Here is a 19,237-nt window from a genome sequence, read left to right as displayed (position 1 = left end):
CAAAAGCTACCAGTTTCCGAATGTAAAGTACCAGGAGAGCATCCACGGAAGAGGTAGCACCTAGTACAGCAATTTGGCGCGAAAACCACCACAAAATCGCTTCAAAAGCTACCAGTTTCCGACTGTAAAGTACCAGGAGAGCATCCACGGAAGAGGACGCACCTGGTACAGCAATTTGGCGCGAAAACCACCGCAAAATCGCTTCAAAAGCTGCCAGTTTCCGACTGTAAAGTACCAGGAGAGCATCCACGGAAGAGGTAGCACCTAGTACCTAGTGGGGTTTTTTGCGCCAAATTGCTGTACCAGGTGATTCCGTGGATGCTTTGGTGGTATTATACATTCGGAAATCCTGGTGCAATTTCGGTTCTACTTTTAAGTCACAAAGTCGATATTCTTCTTTGCATTCAATTTATCACATAAAAACAAATGTTTTATTTGACCAAGAAAGATATTTTTGAACAATTTTTTACCTTTTTAATAATTTTTTTTGCTATACATAAACTCTGCTGTTAAATATCCAAAAATCGCACAATCGGTACAAATTTTGTAGGGGCCCCCAACACTGCGAGGCCCTAGGCGACCGCCTACTGTTTGATCCGTCGCTGATCCTAACTAAGATTTATCATCCACAATTGTTTCATTTTGTGGCTGTCGCCCTTTAAACGTTGAGTTTAGCCACGTCGCACGGAACCGCTTACTAAAATAGAGAGACAATTACAATTAAGGCAAATAATGTGGCAATTACCCTAATATGTACACCTAGATTAAGAGAAATCATAACTTACCTGACACGGGAAAATCGCGTTCGATGGAGAACTTTAGCGTCCTGCGATGAGTGTTCCATTGCTACCGAATTTGTGCTCCTTAAGCAACAACAAATGTAAGCTTTGTCAGTTTTGGGAACTGTTGTAGATTCTTGCTGTAGGGAAAGAAAAAAATAGATAGTTATGAGTTGTAAATTAATCAAAGTCCAATCCTCACCTCTTCTGGTGACAAACGACACAGGCATTGCAAGATTTTCGATCCTCGCAGTGCCTTTTTGAAGGTTTTGTTTGTGAGACCGTAAATGAGCGGATTGACGGCAGCGTTCAGGAAGATGAAGGCAACTTTCGCTAACCACCAGACGAAAATGAAACTTTCGCTGAACTAAAAAAGAAAGATAGAATGTAACAAGTGTATTAGTGCATTGAGTTTTACACCTTTAGACAACAATCACCAACCTGAAAATGCTCGAAAGGTTCGATGTTGTAGTACACAAACACCATAATGGTAAAGGGAACGCGCACAACAATGAATGCCAGCAGCACAATGTACAGGGTTTTTGCTACTCGGCTTTTGTACCGGACCACCATCGGATGTTGCCTTCGGAGCGCATTTCGTTCGTAGCGATCCAGCTTAATAATGATCAGGGTGTACGCCACCAACATTACACCGAGCGGAACCCATACGAGCATGACCAGTAGGAACTCCCAGTACGTTGCCAGCACGGAGCGATCCTCGTGGCAGTACATCTCCACGAGATCCTTCCAGTTGCGTATCTTAAAGTGTCGATATAGGGACAGTGGCATCGCGATACTAAATCCCATAATCCAGCAAAACACGATCGCAGCTGCGGTACCGCGTCCTTTGAGCCGTGTGCCGGAAGACAGTACGACTGCCGACAAGCGATCGTAGCTGATGACGCACATACCCAGCACGGATGTGACCAAAAGGCCTCCTGTAATCGAAAGGAAAGGTACATTTTTTTAAAGTTCCTCAACTCCAAGAAAAAAAAAATCCCACCTTCGATAAGTCCCTCGACTTTACATCCAACCGGTCCGAGCAGATAGTTCTGGAAGAAGTCGTGCGTCATGAAGAAGATGGGACACACGAGCAGGGTCAGGAAATCGGTCACTACCAGGTTCGCTATCAGCAGATGGCTCGGCGTGCGTAGCGTACGGTTGGAAAATATAACCTCCAGCAGAATGCCGTTGCCGAGCAGACCGAACACGATGATGGGTATAAACACGCACAGCTTCGTGATCAATTCCGATTCGGGTATGGTGCTCCACAGTTCCAGCGGGTAGTTGTAGAGCGATGTGTTGGGCTGAGTAATGGAGAAATGGATAGCGATACTAAACTATAGTCAACTGTTCGCTTAGTCGGTGCGATACTACTTACGGCAGTGGGAGCCTCCCAGAAGAATCTCGATGCGGGAATATAGACGAGGGGCCGGCCTTCCGGAATGAATTGAAATCCAGTTTTCATGATGGGTGGGTTTTACAGCTTACAGATAAAATACACGGAATGTTGTCTAGAATGTAATTACCAGATATAGAAAACTTCACTTTTCTTCGAACGTTCAAGTTCATGATCGAGTGATATTTGGCGCATTGATTGGATAAGTAAATGATCCTCTGCCTCGTACCGCATCATGATCACCTTCAATCTGTGCGCCCTGTTGAAATAGCGAACTTGATACTTCAAAGTTTTTACTAAAGTATCAAGTAGCAAGGGATCATCAATGGCGACAAGGAGAAACTCGGTAGGCAAACGGTACAACTTTCGTGACCATATTCTCAATATAATTGATGATTCAGTGCGTTTCGAGTTCGAGGTCGCCAGAAAGAGATTGCTTGACATTTCTTGGAATATGAAAGCATTCTAAAGCACTGCACGGTAGTTAATTTCAGCCAAGCAAGCAAGGAGCTGCGTCGGCCTGGTGGTGTATTGGTAGCGGTGACGGTCCAAAAACCCATCTGGACCAATTCTCCGTACGCAGGACTGACTATCTAGCTACGGGCAAATAGTAGTCATAGAAAGCCAGAAATGGTAGGTAGGCCAGTCTAGAAGTTAGTTCCTGTTCAGAGATTCCAAGACAACAGTAAATCGAAGTTTGTAGATTATCTTAATACAGTTTCAACGTCCATACTAGAGTTTTATCCGAAAGTTAAGTTTGATAAATTGGACAGTTCCAATTTTTATATATGGCGACACACTTCACCTCCGCCTTATGTAGACGTTCTTGCATCTATAATATCGTTTCACACCTGGACATGCCAAAGTGTCAAACGAAAATTCTATGTGGGCCACCTGACAACAGATCGCACTTGAAGTGCATCGGAATCGGAATCGGAATCCACGCGACCTTGGGGTTTGGATTTTTGTGTAAAATATTTTTTCTTTAGTGGCCTTACAACCTCAAGTGGTTATGCCTACGCTACGGGGATTGGTTCGGAGGGGATTTTGGTCTGGTCGGTTCGTGTGAAGATCGGCGTCGCTATCATCATGCCACTGGACCGCCTGGTCATGACCCGATCATATTTGAGGTATAAGTAGTAAAACAAACTTATTTACCAGATACAATCTTTGCTACGGTTCTAACTCCAAACTAATGAAAGAAGTGTGTATTAATCTTTATTACGGAAAAGGTATAATGTTCTTATTTTATCCCTTTTTCCATTGCCAACTTTCCTTGCGGTATTCCATCGTACACGAACTAACTAGTGATCCATTCCCATTTCGTACATTAAAGTTAACCTAAACATCTGTACTATTCCGCCGAAACATGATCATAAAGTAAATCGTCGTCTCTCGCACGGTTCGACCATCTGCTATCAACCCGCCGTACGAACAAACCGTAGCAGTGATCATTCATGAGCAGAAAAACGCGGTGCTTGAAATATTATGTCGTTCGGCAGACAATATATCAACGAAGGTTAAAGCAAACAACATCTCGATCTTGTTCCGAATCAACGCCACTCGTTCGACAGGCCGAGTTGGAGCAGGCATGTTTGCGCTAAATGATGCTCGAATTGAAAACGATCCAAACACAGATTTACTGTCGAATGAGGTACGGGAGGAGAAGGTGAGCGGGGGATCTTCGATCTTGCAATGCTTACGATCACATTCGTGAAAATACGGGCTTCCACCAAATGCGAAATTAATTGCAGGTGAGAAGAACATTCTACAACCGATACCAGGTGCCTCCTTTGTCGATAAGTGCAAACATCCGTAAAATACCTGCGCCCCGGAACGGTTGACGTGTGTGAGGATATATTTTCAACACACGAGTTACTGTTGTTTAAAGTAAAAACCCCTTTATTGAAACATGCCCAAATGTGTGAGCTTTTGTCGGGGTCGAACCATTTTCTACTGGAACTTCAGATTTGGTAAAGAGATATTCATCAAAAAATGTTTGTTATTCTATAACCTTTTCTACACTCAATGTATGCCACAAAGCCGGATACGATCTCCACTTGTCACAACACAAGCTATTTCACCATAAAAATGTGTTTGCCTATACCCTAAGCACACTTTTCCACTCACTGTTATCGTTACGTTACGCTCTACAGTGACCATTCCTTCCGGCGCGCAAAACACTACTGACCACCAAAGGCGCAGCAGTGACCGGAGCTGATGCGTGGCATCGTTATCCACACTGGAAATCGTTTACTTTAGGGAAAGAGGATATGTTTTTTTTTGGGGGTTACAAGATAAAATAATTTCTGCTCACCTCCGCCCCACAATATCCAGCCACCGTCCGGTGGAAACAGATGAAAGCAAACAAGAACTATTTATAGGTCAAACAGGGAATGTGTTAGAGGTTGGGTTGTACCGTATGGCGATGGTGAAAAATGTTTTACTTTGTGGGAAATTAATACTTCCTTGCGCTTTACGAATGACACACGTACATACATCAATTTAAAAATAACTACAGGCAGTACGTCGTTCATACGAGCAGCTACGTACTGGACGCATGGCGGTTAAACGATTTCCACGGATAAAAGGTCCTTTAGCTTTGTGCGTGCAATATTTGAAGATGAAAGGTGAACGCTATCCACTAGCTGTCATTCGCTGTCAAACAAAACTACTAGCTGTCATTTTGTAACTGACGGATAATCCGCTCGCTTGTTACTCAGGCTCGGAATAATCGACGCTCTACTGCAAAATGTAGTCAATATGCGATTCTACAACTGTGAAGAACTATTACAAACGTACAACCTAATGGTGGCAATAAAGATAGTTCGCATCTAATAAATTTTACATCCGACAGTGGAAACACTCACGAACTTTCCGTTTTGCGCAATCCTCGTCCCACTACACTGTGCGGTTATCAATGCACCACCAAACCCAACGGCGAGGAAATTTAAGAACTACCGAAACAAACAAACTCTCGTTTTGCTCAACAGTTTCTGGCCGGATTTTAATGCGCTCGGTCGCAAAGCCCTGCTGTAAACACTTACCGGCGTCGGTGTCGACGCTGATGGTGAAGATCAGATTTCGTTCCGGTTCGGTAGGACAAACGGGAACTTGCCGAACGTTGTAACGATTAAAGAGTAAACGGATGGGGAAGAGTTCGTCCTTAACGACTAACCGTTCCTGGGGCCAATTATGACTAATGACCTGAAAATGATTTCGGGCGCTAAAAAAACAAAACCATTTTGAAAAGCGAAAAGATAATCAGTTTGTGATACGTAACGTTATTGAGATTGTACATAACGCCCCTGTAGTGTTTGTTGTGCTGTTTGAAATCATTTATCTATTAGTTATATTGTTAAAATTGTATTTCAAATTAATTTGTATAGCTGTTACCTATACTCGCTTAGGTTCATAACTGACAACACGCAAAGAGGAAGTAAGCCTGACACTACACTTCTTCTTCCCGGTTCGCTACACTTTTCTAACGTCTTTACTAACTGAAGCAGTTCAGTAGGTTCGAATTGAGACCATAATGATGCTTAATAATTAACTTTTTAACACGCACACACGTTCATATATATTACATATGCTAACGCTATTTTTTCCAAATATTGAACGCTTGTTTTGCTTACTGAACTTAAAGTCTAATATGTGGATATTGAACGTACCCACGATAAATCACAATGTAAATGCTAAGATCCATGCTACAATGCAAGAACAATGTATTGCAGAATAGAAATAATAATATGTTATAACGTAAAAGAGTTCCTAGTATGCTAATGTGACCCCAGGAAGAGCATCAACAAAAAATAAGCATACATACATGATAAACAGTTTACATCTGGCGTGTGTTTTGTTTTTGGTAAATGTTCAAAACTAAAACTAACCCCTTTTCAGTCAGTTTTCAGCTGCTTAATGGTGTAACGCGTTAACCTAACTGCATGAACTGTTCCGCTGCATTAAAGGTTCCTTCGCAATGAAGCTGGGCGACTGTGCCACCGAGGAACTATTGATTGCCGACAGCAAACCATCCGCCAACGGTGCATTTTTGTATGGCAAGAGTGGATGGAGTTTTGCTCCTTCGGATTCGTTAAATAGCAATACTAAATTTTTGGATGATGCGCTCCCTTCCAAACTAGGGTGTTCCTTAACGGACACGGGTAGTGTGCACGGTTTCACTGTTGGTGTTGGTACCTTCAGTATAGTGCGTTTCTTGTTGATGTGATTATTGGTGATGAACAGAACGGCACATTCGTTCCCAGCATTGGATTTGCTACTGCCTACTGAAGGTGTTACGTTCTTGGCCAACGGTAACAACGATTGGCCACCGTTCGGTAGTACTGAGTCGGCTAATACGGTCGCCATCGTTTGTTGGTTTGTATCATTCCCAACCGCTTGTTTGGGTACATTATTTTTAGAAACTGTTAAATCCTCGGCGGTATTTAGTGCTTTGGTACAGAAGCTGCCCGTTGGTGGATGTTTGGGCTGCACCGTACCCATCGTCGGTCGTATTATTTGTGAGGTGCTGCTGACCAGCATTGGGCACACCTTCTGGTCGGCCGTCACAAATTGGTTAAATACTGTTAAGAAATCTTTACTATTGTCGAACAAGTCGGGCGATGGTTTTTTGGTCGGATCTGCGTACATCACCGGTTTAATCTTTACCGGAACTGGCTGAGTAGACTTGGGGCTTTTAGTTGAATTTTTCTTACCAGGATCAGGAATCGTTTTACTTACACTACTGGTACCTGCCGATAAGGCCGTACTACACGTGTCGTCCGGCATCGGTAATGTAGCACCATTGTCCGGTTTGCTATTTTTCCGCAATAGACTAAATGTCGAGACCGGTTTCCTCGAACGCGGCTTCGCTACTCGAGTTATTGAACAGGTGGGCGGAAGTTCTGCCTTATGATTGATGCCGGGCGCACAACCACGCGCAGGGCACGCCGGCGTTACAACCACTTCGGGATATCGTTTCATTATGTCCGTTAGCATGAGCTCGGGAAATGATTTATTCAAGGGATCTTGAAATGATTTGTGCATGGGATCTGGAAATGATTTGCTCAAGGGATCGGGAAGTGACTTGCGCACGTTCGATTTTGTGATTGCTTTAATAGATTCTTTAACCGACGGCATCGAATGACGCGCTCGCACACTGAGCGGATCTACCTCGTCCACCGATACGGATCGCCGATAGGTCGGTGCTTTTAGGATGCAAATTCTTCCACCCGGAAATACACCGTTCGTTTTACTCTTAATGCGCAACGGGTCGGCCGGTATAATGGGAACGGGTTTTTGATTCCTTGCCAAACCACGATTATATTCCGCCTGTAGCTTCCGTACGATTAGCAGCTGTTTAAGCCGTTCGTTCTCGATTTGCCTTTGCTTGCGCTCATTAGCGGCGGCTGCTTTTTTCTCTGCCACCTGCTTCTGTCTCTGTTCTTTTTTCATTTCTTTTTCCAGCTTTTTCGCTTCCAACTGTGCCCTCCGAATGGTGGCCCGGTTCGATTCTTCATTCGTATCCTCTCGCTTTCGGGGTGTTATACTTTTGCGACCACGTGTGCGACCGTGGGTACTCGAGTACCAGTCGTCATCATAATCACTGTCCACTTTTTTCCTTTTTTTCCCCGATTTTTTCCGATTCGTTTCGGGTTCGTCGTCCTCCTCATCGTCGAACGGATCGTAGGACGACAGTTTGAAGGTTTTCGATGGCTTTTCCGGTTGTTCCGCAGCATTGAATTCTTCCTCTTCCTCCGTTATGCCACTAAGCGCCTGCTTGACATCATCCGGCAGGTGCGGATTCTGTTGGATATCTGTTAAATCTAGGTCGGGATTTTTCTCCTTGAACGAAATTTTCCGTATGCTGACGGTGGGATTGCAACCCTTTTTCATCGGTGTTGGCTCTCCCTCTTCAATGCCTTCATCCTTTTCGTCACCTGCTTCGGTTATGCGTGGCGGTGGACCGACGATACAGGTCGGATCTTCCGGGTGCGGACCAAAATCGGTCCCATCCATCCACGCTTCATACCGTTCCGGCTGGAACCGTTTCACAAACGTGTCCATCAGGATCTTTACCATGTCCGAGCTACAGTAGCACTGAGCCGCACGCTTACCATATTCGATCCACCGTGGCATGGCAAAATTGGTCGATTCGGCACAGTTAAACCCGTGATTAAACCCGGCATGGTAGCCGAACGGAAAGGTAATCATTATTTCATTCTCCTCCTGCGTTATCTTATCGAATGGAATGTTGTGTTGCTTGAGTATTTGTGGACTGATGAGCGTCATCTTGTGGCGCAAGAAGGCGGAACATGTGTTGTGGCTGGCGGGGAAACTGTTTTTGGCCAGCTTTTCCAACTTGCGCCCATGTTCCGGTGGCACTGCGTACCATGTTTTAGGAGCACCAAAGTGCAGATAGTTGATCGAGTACAAATCCATGTCTTCGGTGTGCCAAGCGAATGTTGTTTTCCACATCCCAAAGTATAGGTAAGCCGTATTCACACCATCGATCGATATTCCGTAATCCTCATCCACGTAGTCCAATATCGTACCGAGACGGTTAATGTTCCAGATCTAAAATGAAGCAGGCAAACGGGAAGCAAACGTTAATAATACCGTGCATAACAATTCATCAAGATCATGTTGTTTTATCATGTTGTTCAACTTACATCGCAGTCTTTATCGGTAATGCTTCCGCACACATCAGCACCATAAATGGGCGCAACGTATGTTATGTTTTTCCAATACTTTCGCTCTAAATCTTCAAAGTCAAAGTGTTTCGGTGTTACATAGCTGTGAAATAAATAGTAGACGAAAAGTTATGTACTTGTAGCTTCAGTTTCTACCATTCCAACAAGCCTTACCGTTCTGTATTAGCCAATTCAGCGAACTGCTTCACGGTCAAGGCATTCTTTTGGATGTTGATTTGTTGATAAAGCCCTTGCTTTCCGGCTACTACCTGGCAAATTGGTGCCGGGATAGTAAGGTCTAAACTATCCAGATTGTATCCAATTTTACGTGGAATCCATTCTGGCGGAGGAATAATCTGCAAATGAAAAGAAAAAAAGTTATCAAAGTGACGTAAACAAACGTAAAATAAAAAGGTCCACATGCGATAAGTTTCATTCATGCGTTCGGTCACAACACGCGTATGTGATACTACTATTGCTTGCGTACGGCCAACCCCCACACGGTGGAATTGTTTACATCGATGTTCTACCAGTGTGCGTGTAGTTTGATGTTTTGCCAGTGTGTACGTGATGCACGTGTATCATATGAAATGCGGCGCAGTCTGTTTCTGGCACTACTACACACACATTCCCATCGAATCCATTGTATACAAACGTAAAAACTTGTTAATGCCAACATTTATAACATCAGCATGTTTTTTATCTAATAGAAAAATAAATAACACTACAATACATAACCATAAGAAGATTTTTTTCTCACATTTTGTTCAAGAATAATGTTGCCTACACATGGCAACAAAGTAGCATACGGCGAATCCAGTTATAGTAGTAGTGGTGTCATAATGCGTAAACGTCAAAATCAGCTGTTTGTTGGATACTATTGTTACTGATATCGTTTTTCATGTCTAATTCCAATTAAAAACTTAATTTTTCTATCTTTTTACAATGATTTTATGTCGAAATGTCATTCGTTTTCGTATACATCCACAAAACTTGCTTTATTTTGCGTTATCTTACGGTGTATTTGTGAGCGGCGAATGTTTACGGGACAGTGTAAACAAAAAACTATCCCCTTTTTCACTGAACGTACACAACGTGCTAGGTATTTTACGCTAAGTGACAGTCGCATTGTTAAACATTAGTGAACATTAGTTGTTAATGTTACTACGAAAATGGTATCTAATTCGGTATTAAATGTCACTTAATGCCTTGATCACATGCATCATGCAGCAAAACGGTACTTACCTTTGCTAGGCCGGCTTTGTGAGCACCTTGGGACTCTATGTATTCTATGTATTTTGGAAAGTTCTTAAACTCTTCCCATGTTGGTCGAAAAACCTGTATTTTGACGCGTGTTTCTTCCGACATTGTGACTGATCTGAAAGGAACCAAGCAAGAAGAGAAAATGTAATAATGCTTCACATTTTTATCATGCTGTGTACAGTGCATTACAAATGCACAGTTTTGGGAAAGCAAAGAATGCCGTGAGAGAGGGATCGAATCATAATCACGAAATGTATCATACACCACAGATTGCATCATGAGAAAATGCAGAACATTTTTTACGCACGTAAATTAGATCGAAAAATGCTATGGTGGCCTACGTGACTTTCTTTACTGTCTCTACTACCCTCCCTGTGGGAAAGCCCTTTTCACATGTCTGCCTCTTCCTACAGTCAACACAGGTCTACACGGTATTCTGAATCAGATCTGAATATGCACGCGGTTTTTTCGAGCTTCACAGCTTAGCGGAACTGGTTTTACAATGATAAAAATCACTTTTATTCCGTGTTCAATACATTCTATTGGATTATTATCCATTTAAGTTGACGGGGATATTTAGAAGAACAAAAATCATTGGTTTTGGGCATTTGTCTCTTTCTGACAAGATGGTGGTACCAGCAAATCCCTACATTTTTCACAGCACTTTTTGTGAAGTAATTATGAATCACTCCGGAACTAAAACCTTACTTCATGGCAAACAACACATACTTAACACTTTTTATTACTGAATTGCACGAAAAATCACAGCTTTTTTCGTTCTTATGCTGCGGCAGAACGCACCAAACTTTGCACGGAGTGAATATGATCTGACACTTGTCGTTGGTCGCGTTTAATGGCGTTCTCTTTCTCGTTCATGCACCGTGGTGCTATCTCGTCTGGTTCAAACGTCTGACGTCTGGTAAATAAAAATCCCAACTGACAGTTATGCTGCGTTGCATACAAACTGTGTTTACCTATTTGGTTACCGTTTTGCCCATAGGATGGAGGAAACAATTGTTTCAGCGAAAGGAACGAATTCGTTGGAAAGAAAATCGTTTTGCCGACTGTGTTTTAGCAGTTTCGACGAAGACGCGCTTCTTTTTTCTGGCGCTTCTGTAGATGCCTTGTACGAACGAATACATCGGTGCACCGGTGTTAAGGTACGCATTTCGTTCGCATAGGTAAACTTAAACTAACCGGTCTTTTTTGTTAGCTGCTGGATTTTCCTGATGTATGTCCCACAGCGTGCGATGGTTGTGTTTCTCAGCTCATTATTTGTGAAAAATTCGTGCAACAATGCCGCGAGGTGGACCAAAAACTACGGCAATTACTCCAACCTTGCGACGGCACACGTGTAGCAGCAGCAGGACGAAATGAAACTTCGATACCCGTAAAGCAGTGGAACAATAATGAAGATGTACCCGAAGCACAGGTAGAACATCTACAATCCCAATTTGATGAAACAACAGGTACTGAGAAAAGTACCGGTGATGAGTTTTTGTTGATCGAAATTGTAGATGAGTATGAGGTTGATAATTTCTCAGAAAGTGCACCCATTAAAGGCGATATACATGCTGCAGATGTACCCGTTGAAAAGGTACGTTACGGTAAAGATGGGAAGACCATCAAAAAGTCTCAATGTTCGTTATGTGGTACGATGCAGCAAAATTTGAAACAGCACATGCTGGTGCATTCGGGTGAAAAGAAACATACGTGTCCCCTGTGCCAGAAAGCGTTCGCCCAAAAGGGCAACTTAACATACCACATGCATCAACACACGGACCATTGTCCGTACCGTTGTGATCAGTGCGATAAAGCGTTCAAGGATCCTACGTCCTTACGATCACATAAGGTAAATCGTTAGTGGAATGTGTGAGGTAGAGCAAGAGCTATTATCACGTTATCATTACAGCTTACTCATACGGACGAACGCCAGCATCAATGCGACGTATGCAACCAAAAGTTCAAGCATAAACGATCGCTGGTTGTTCATATGAGGACGCACACACAGGACAAGCGATATACTTGCAGCGAATGTACAAGGTCCTTTATCACCAGGTAAGCGTGACTGTTTGTCCGAGATGTACATTTTTTGAAGAGTAAATTCTCTTATTCCTCTTCCCCCAGCTGGGCATTGAAAAAACATATGCGAACGCACACCGGCGACAGACCGTACAAGTGTACCGATTGTAGCAAATGCTTCAAAGCGTCGCACAACTTAACCTTGCACAAGCTTTCCCACACGAAGGAACGCCGGTTCCAATGTGATATTTGTGCGAGTTGGTTCAGCTACAAGCATGTGCTCAAGACGCACATGAACGTACATTTGAAAGCTGAAAAGATGCACCGGAAGCAAGATATGAAACAGGAACCAGAGAAAAGTAACGGAAGAAAAATAAAATCATAAACACACCGTGCATTGTGGAGCCCTACCAACGACACACGCGTTACAACGCCCCAAACAGTTAAAAACATGTTTACATCGCTTTATCGGAGAAGAAGACATCAGTATCTATCTTATCAGCCGCATCGTACGTATCCTTCACATGCTTTACCCCGCTATACGCATTAACGGAAATTCGGCCGTGCAATCGTTGAAATACTTTGAAAGCGATAAATTTGCCAAGCCAGGTGTGTGAGAATATTGCACCGTATCGAACGGAAACAGGTGTGTGAAAAGAAAAGCATAATTCGCAACGCTTAATGCACCTTTATCGGTGTTGATCTTTGGCAAACCAATTTTGCTCCCTCTCAATGCTATGCATTACACAATTCCTTGGGCTGTGTGCGAACACAAACAATTAAGAAATAGCAGTTGAATCATGCTGTTGGGGTGAGATATGGTTTTACGATGATGGCCGTATATTTTTTTCTTCCTCCAGTTTTTTTAAACACTTCTAATGTCAAGAATGGGAATTCCCCATGTTTGCGCTACCGGATTAACTATTGGCCGCGTAATAAAAATATACTATGCGCGTAGTCTGGAGTAGTGTGGGCGAATCCGCACGATTGCTCAAGGAAGCAAAAGGTCGCTGAGAGCAATCTCTTCGAGGTCATGTGCCGGTGACTATCAGGAGTAGTAGTAGTAGTAGGGCAGTGGCCGTAATAGTGCTGTGAAGGATGCGAAAAATGTCTGCATCTATCTTAAGAGCATTGTCATGCTGAAGAGTATGCATATCTGCTAAAGTGGAAGCTAATTAGTTCCAGGGCGTCGGCCGATCAGGGTTACAATGCTTAAGCATTGTTGTACGCGTGAGCATGTGGCTACTGTTCACTAAACTGCATAATGCAGCTCGGAGGGAATACGATTGTCAGTTTGTACACGAGCGCTTTGTACTGATCATCATTTTGCTTCCACTTGGCAAAAGCTTGCTGTTGTGGGTGGCAGTACGGTTTGACGAATGAATATCATCGCACAAACATCATTGTCGTGTTTTCCGGTCTGGCCAAAATTTCTGGTACGTGGAACTGCCCGATCATACACGGTCAATCAATTATCGGAAACGAAAGGTCACATTCACACCGCAATCAGCGCGACGGGGCCTGCTGTTCCACGAAAAAATCATATCCGGAGATGCGCCAGGTGGAACGCCAGTGAATGTGTGTGCCCAACATCCAAAAATGGAACAAACATAACGAGCATAACAAACAAACAGCAACAACAAAAAAAAACCCCAACTCGATCGTGATCGTGTGCCACGGGGGTTGCGGGTGTGTATCGCGATGACAAATGTGTCTCTCGCAGACTCTTTTCGACGTATCTGCCCCACTCCACGGGCACCACGCGAACACTCGCACACGAAGGTGATGGCCATTTCTCTCGCTGCGCTACGAGTACCCGGCGACACGATCCCGCGCGCGCACCGCTACAATTTGTCGTGGCTGTATAAAAGTTTCCGCGAGCCGCCAAAACGCAGTCAGTACGCAGCCAGCGGAAAGCGTAACCGGCGGTGCCGTTTGTTTCTTTTTGCCTCTTTCTAGTGTCGTAATCACCAAAACCACCGTACCATTAGTTCAGTGCAACGTGTGTTGGTACGCGACGCGCAATTTCCAGCACCAGGAAGTGAATAGTTTTTCTCCGGTGAAAAGATGTGGAACGGTATTGTTAGTGGTTTGGTTGTGGTCGCGATCGCAGCTTCGTGTCACGGTAACTACTTGCATAATTCTAGGTTCTAGAGATCTTACTAAATGGTCTACAAAATGAAGCAGAGAAAATTGTACGCCATTACGCTCGGTTCATTAAATAAATTTCACTCTCGCTCGCCTCAACCGTACACAGAGGGGCATCGGGAAACAGGTTTTGCTATGCCCACCGATGCGTTCGATGCGGTCATATCGATGTTTGTGTAGCCGCCAACCAAACATAAACGCTTGTCGCTAAACGCCATCGACTTGGTTTGTCATTGAGACGATGCGGCCTCGGTGCATTGTCGTGTTGGTTGATGGATTTACATGTTTTGAACCAAAATCAACCTTAACTCCCTGTAATCGGCCAAATGCTGGCGAACAAATCAACCGGGCGATGAGATTAATTGAATTGCTAAGCTCGCTTTAGCTCGGTGTCATTTGTTTAACTATCGATTGTGGCAAAGATAGAAGCAGAAATCGTGGATCTAATGTATTCAACGTTTCCGGATTTGGTTTACCGAACTCTTCCGGAATTCCTGTACGCATTGTCACCTTCCCTTAACTCCATTCCTGGTATTGCAGGTGCGTGCGATGAACCCTGTCCAGTACCGCCAAAACACTACAGCGAGCTTGGCTGCAAACCCATCGTCGAGGAAGGTCAATGTTGCCCGAAAAGGTAAGTCCTGACACGGCAGGTTTCCGGCAGGTGAACGAACTTAGATTGAGTGTACAGTGATCATTCTTCCACACCCCCCCAGGTACGAATGTCCGGAGTTGACAGATCGCGACGGGAACAAATGTTACTTCAATGGGAAAATTTATCCAGCTGGTGGTAAGCTAGCGCCGGCAGATCAGGAAATGAATTCTTGCTCACCCGCCTGCTTTTGCTCGAAGTAAGTACGCGCCCGATGCTCGCTTGTGTTTACTGGCTTGTGTTTACTTATATGTTTTTTTGGTTCCGAACTTCCAGCCACACCGTACCGGCCACATTCCAGTGTGCCAGCATAGATTGCTTCGAGTTTATGGATACGGGTGCGGACGATTGCATTCACCAGTACACGCAGTATGGTTGCTGTGCGTCGGACACCGTGTGCGGGAAGGAGAAGCTTCAAAAGCTCGCCCAGTGCTATCTGGAGGACAAGCTGTATTACGAGGGCCAGCGGATGTACCCGTCGGATGAACCGTGCCAATCTTGCCTCTGCAAACCGGGCTTCGACAACAGCACCATCGTGAACAATACGCACTGCCACGAGATACAGTGCGGGCTGGAACTGCACGCTGGCAGTCGGATCGCGATGGGTTGCATACCGATCTACTTCGGAAACCATCGATGCTGTCCGATCTCGTGGAAGTGCCGTAAGTAGCGGTAGCGTTACATCATTATTTGGGGCAACCATTTCAACCCCCGCCAACTCGGTGTGCTTTTTTTTTCTTCCTTTGTAGCGACCGACAATGATGAGGCGATCGTCGACGGGCGTACGGAACCAACCGATGTGCAGGAACCGAACATGCAGTGTAAGTTCGGCAAGCTGACGCTCAACAAGGGTGATGGCATTACCAGCGACAACAAGTGTGTCGATTGCAAATGCACGGTGCCACCGTTGGCGCATTGCATTCAGCGTGCGGATTGTTAAGAGGAAAGTAGATTAGCATAAGTTATGTTTTTTTTTTGCTACAAACATTATTTAAAATATATAAGAAGTGAGAGATACGTACTTATTAACTGGCTCACGAAGAAGCTGTGTCCTAATAAAGTCACCAGTAAAATTTTAAAACTGTGTAATATATGGCCTACAAAGACTTTATGGGTAGGGTTGTCTGGTGTCATTCTAATAACATGAACATGACACCGGTGTCTGCCTCGTCTAATGATTGTGACGTCTTTATATAATTCATAGTGCTCTTAGCGGCTCATCCATTGCCCTTCCACAAATAGGGTTCATGTCTCAGAGACGTATGTGAGTACTGGAATTCTATAAGTTCTATTTAGTTTCAGTTTCGTTCGGTGTTTTGAGTGCAGAAGCTTCCTTAGATGGTTTGCCAGTCAGCACCCTAATGCGTATCTCATATATCTGTGCATCACCCATGTGTAGGTCGGAATGTGCTAATGGGTTTGTAGGTGGTTCCTCATAGTTTTAGATTTCACCTTGTTTACCTTCAGCTCTGGATTTTGCGCGCTGTCCTCTGATAACCATTCGCTACGTAGAAGAGGGATAAATAATCTCGATAAAGATTCCACCCCTAACTCGCGAATGGTCCCCTTCTAGCACAGGGGGGAACAGTTGAACAGTAGATAGGCCACCGTCAATGTCTTGGCCCAGACCTTCAGTATTTCCTCTACGAGTTGAGCATGTCAGTGTTGTAATAATAGGGAAAATATCTTGCACGCAGTATTCAACACTGTGGTATACCTCCCCCCGCGAATTAGGTATACGAGCTAGATGATTCTAATATTTTTGTGTTGGGTAAATTTGACTCAGATGAATGATGAATCTGAATGAATCTTTGAACCTTTTGGATCTCTATTCAAAGACCCATGAATCATGCAAGATTTATGACCTCCATGGAGCTTATCCATTCTTGGGAGTCGATTCCAGATTTAATTAATGACTCACATAAGTTTCATATTAATGACTCTTCTCCAAAGATTCATTATTCACTATCCCACACCTCAGTGATGAGGTTCGATGAACTTCATGTGCTAGTACTTAACCTCCATTCTTGATCAGTTTGGCAACTATTAAGTAGTAAACTTAAACGTAGTAACTCTAGAATAGCTCCAGAATAACCGAGTCGACGGATGTTTTTTCAAGTTTATTCAATCCTAGTAGCACGTTATCATCGTTTAATAATTTATCAGTGCACAGAGCCAATTGCCGGAGGGCTATTGCTATCGCTGAGGTCCAAGGCGCTAGGGGAGTTCTTTCATTTACGATTATTTACAGTATACGGCGCCATGTATATATAAATATTCTAATTAATAGTAAGAAAAGTAACAACAACCATCTGGGATTTCCTACCTAGAACCGCGCCGAATTCCATTTCTTCCCATTGATTAACAATAACATTCAACAAAATTTAGTCAACCGCAGGCTCAACCCGCTGCTACCTGAAGTACGTGAGATGAATATATCCCCAAAGAGGGGATCATTCATTGATCTGTTTATCGTTTTGCTGCCAACAAGCAAAACGGGTTTTCGGTTGGAACCTAGAGCTCAAAAAGAACTCGTTGTTTCCTTTTCTTTAAAGGTAAACGTTTGCGTAGCTGCATCGCTGTTGCTTTAAAGATGTCCCAAAACACGAACACGATTGTGCTGTACCTTCGATCGATGCGATGAGATCATCGGGTCATCTGTCCATCCAAGGTTTGCCCGCAGGGAAGCTGCAATGGCAGACGATCGATCGATAGCGCACAGCATAATCAGTAGTTGTTCTTCAATCGTATGGTGTGGTTGAGTGTGATTTCGAGATGCGCTTGTTGTTCGTTTTCACCGTAGCGCTATGCAGCGGTAAGTGCGCGAGTTAAGCAGTGCAGTTAGCTGAACTGATCACTTGTTTCTTTACTTGGTTTTAGTGCTGGTGGCAGTGTTTGGATGCGATGTGCCGCTAGTGCACTATAAAACAATGCAATGTACGCCGGTTGGAAGCCGTCCCGATGGGTGTCCGGAGAGGTACGACTGTCCATCGATAACGGCACACGACAACAGCAAATGTTACTACAACGGAAAGACGTACGACATTGACCAGACCGTACCGGACGCGGAGGTTTCACAATTTTGCTCCGCGCAGTGTTACTGCCGATCGTAAGTCACAAGAAGATGGATCGATCCGTTGCGTATTTGTAACTAAACTTAACTCGCTGTCCTCTAGGGCTAATCCGGTGGCAAAATTCCGCTGCGTGCATGTGGACTGTGCCGAGTTTTTCCAGCGGTTCGATTACGACAACTGTCTGCGGCAGTACAGCCGGCAAAGGTGCTGTTCGACTGGCTCGGTGTGCGGCCAGGAGCGGGATAAACTGGCGACGTGCGAGCTGGAAGATGAAATCTACAAGGAAGGCCAACGTATGCGCTTCAAGGACAACAAGTGCCGTACCTGCATCTGTTCGGCCGGCTTTAACCGGAACGCAACCGATACCGATCCGAACTGTTTCGATACGAACTGTGGGTTCGAGCTGTTCAACGAGAAGCAAGTGTATGGTGGTGGAATTCCCGTGTACAAGCAAGATGTGTGCTGTCCTTGGGAGTGGCGTATGCGTAAGTGGACCGAGGAAGACTCTGTTTAGGGTAAGGGAGAGGAGACTAACACCTAATCGAGTTTACTTGCAGCAAAACCAGCGGACAGTGTCGTGAAGGGAAGTGGCAAGCCAGCGACGGACCCAAAGCTTCAATGCAAGTACGGCAGTCTTACACTCGATGTGGGCGATTCGTTGGACCTGCCGCAGAAAACGGAACAGGGACAGAAGATGTCCTGTAGCTGTCAGGTCCCACCACTGATGCACTGCACGCTGGCCTAAGGCATTTCTTTACTCCGAAAACAATGATTCAACAATCATCGGTTGTTGTAAAAACAATGCGAAACTGTTTAATATTGCTGCAATGTATGAAATTACACCTATTCCTGCGTGTAAAGCTTTTGTTCTAGAGTTTAATGTTGTGTTTATGGTGTGATATCACGTTCAACATGAAGTTCTACACCGGACGTTGGGCAGCCGCTAAGATTTAGTGCTGTGGTTAATGAATCTGTTGCGAAGAGTTATTCATATGAATGTTTAGCGAGGAGCCAGTCGAATCAAAAATCGACTCTCAAAAGAATCATGAATCCTCAAATTCACTCCTCGAAATCTCTCGGGTGACTTGATTTTAAAATATTTATTGTCTTTGCTTCGAATCTTTGAGGATTCATCCACTTTCGTACTTACGTTATCATAAGTTTTCAAATCTTTGAGGATCAACTTTGAAACCTTTGAGGATTCATGA

At 44.2% G+C, this 19,237-nt stretch overlaps 5 protein-coding genes across 7 annotated transcripts in view; 3 read left to right on the top strand and 2 right to left on the bottom strand.

The window, feature by feature from the left end:
* Nucleotides 1-507: 507 nt before the first annotated feature.
* Nucleotides 508-2,299, bottom strand: LOC128298193 (neuropeptide Y receptor type 2-like). The gene is made up of 6 exons (XM_053033939.1): nt 2,161-2,299; nt 1,783-2,086; nt 1,221-1,717; nt 982-1,146; nt 786-919; nt 508-697 (listed from the first exon to the last, which is right to left on the bottom strand). The coding sequence occupies exons 1-6, from the start codon at nt 2,245-2,247 to the stop codon at nt 613-615; spliced, it is 1,272 nt and encodes a 423-aa protein (XP_052889899.1). The 5' UTR covers nt 2,248-2,299; the 3' UTR covers nt 508-612.
* Nucleotides 2,300-5,516: 3,217 nt separating this feature from the next.
* The window catches only part of LOC128299779 (probable lysine-specific demethylase 4B), a 42,927-nt gene continuing 29,206 nt past the window's right edge, over nt 5,517-19,237 (bottom strand). Inside the window, exons 1-5 of one of the 3 annotated variants that reach the window (XM_053035854.1) lie at nt 10,863-10,975; nt 10,116-10,248; nt 9,045-9,226; nt 8,850-8,973; nt 5,517-8,754 (exon numbers count right to left, since the gene is read on the bottom strand). In XM_053035854.1, coding sequence (XP_052891814.1) covers nt 6,115-8,754; nt 8,850-8,973; nt 9,045-9,226; nt 10,116-10,238 — 3,069 coding nt within the window. In that variant the 5' untranslated portion in view covers nt 10,239-10,248; nt 10,863-10,975 and the 3' untranslated portion in view covers nt 5,517-6,114. Of the gene's footprint in view, nt 8,755-8,849; nt 8,974-9,044; nt 9,227-10,115; nt 10,249-10,381; nt 10,413-10,862; nt 10,976-19,237 lie in introns of those variants that run through there. The other 2 variants (XM_053035853.1, XM_053035855.1) reach the window with 2 other exon arrangements.
* On the top strand, nt 11,727-12,532 carry LOC128300027 (gastrula zinc finger protein XlCGF71.1-like). The gene is given in 4 exon segments (XM_053036108.1): nt 11,727-11,985; nt 12,046-12,191; nt 12,261-12,467; nt 12,469-12,532. Coding segments are annotated over 4 exon segments (612 nt in total). The 5' UTR covers nt 11,727-11,790.
* LOC128299780 (kielin/chordin-like protein) lies at nt 13,967-15,925 on the top strand. The gene is made up of 5 exons (XM_053035856.1): nt 13,967-14,280; nt 14,844-14,937; nt 15,020-15,154; nt 15,232-15,617; nt 15,705-15,925. Exons 1-5 carry the CDS (start codon nt 14,223-14,225, stop codon nt 15,893-15,895), a joined length of 864 nt encoding a protein of 287 aa, XP_052891816.1. The 5' UTR covers nt 13,967-14,222; the 3' UTR covers nt 15,896-15,925.
* Nucleotides 17,639-18,866, top strand: LOC128299781 (uncharacterized). Its single transcript, XM_053035857.1, has 4 exons — nt 17,639-17,770; nt 17,836-18,064; nt 18,132-18,514; nt 18,587-18,866. Exons 1-4 carry the CDS (start codon nt 17,731-17,733, stop codon nt 18,772-18,774), a joined length of 840 nt encoding a protein of 279 aa, XP_052891817.1. The 5' UTR covers nt 17,639-17,730; the 3' UTR covers nt 18,775-18,866.

The sequence above is a fragment of the Anopheles moucheti genome, chromosome 2 (assembly GCF_943734755.1).
Source record: "Anopheles moucheti chromosome 2, idAnoMoucSN_F20_07, whole genome shotgun sequence".
NCBI lineage: Eukaryota > Metazoa > Arthropoda > Insecta > Diptera > Culicidae > Anopheles > Anopheles moucheti.
This window is presented reverse-complemented; position numbering and strand designations above follow the sequence as displayed.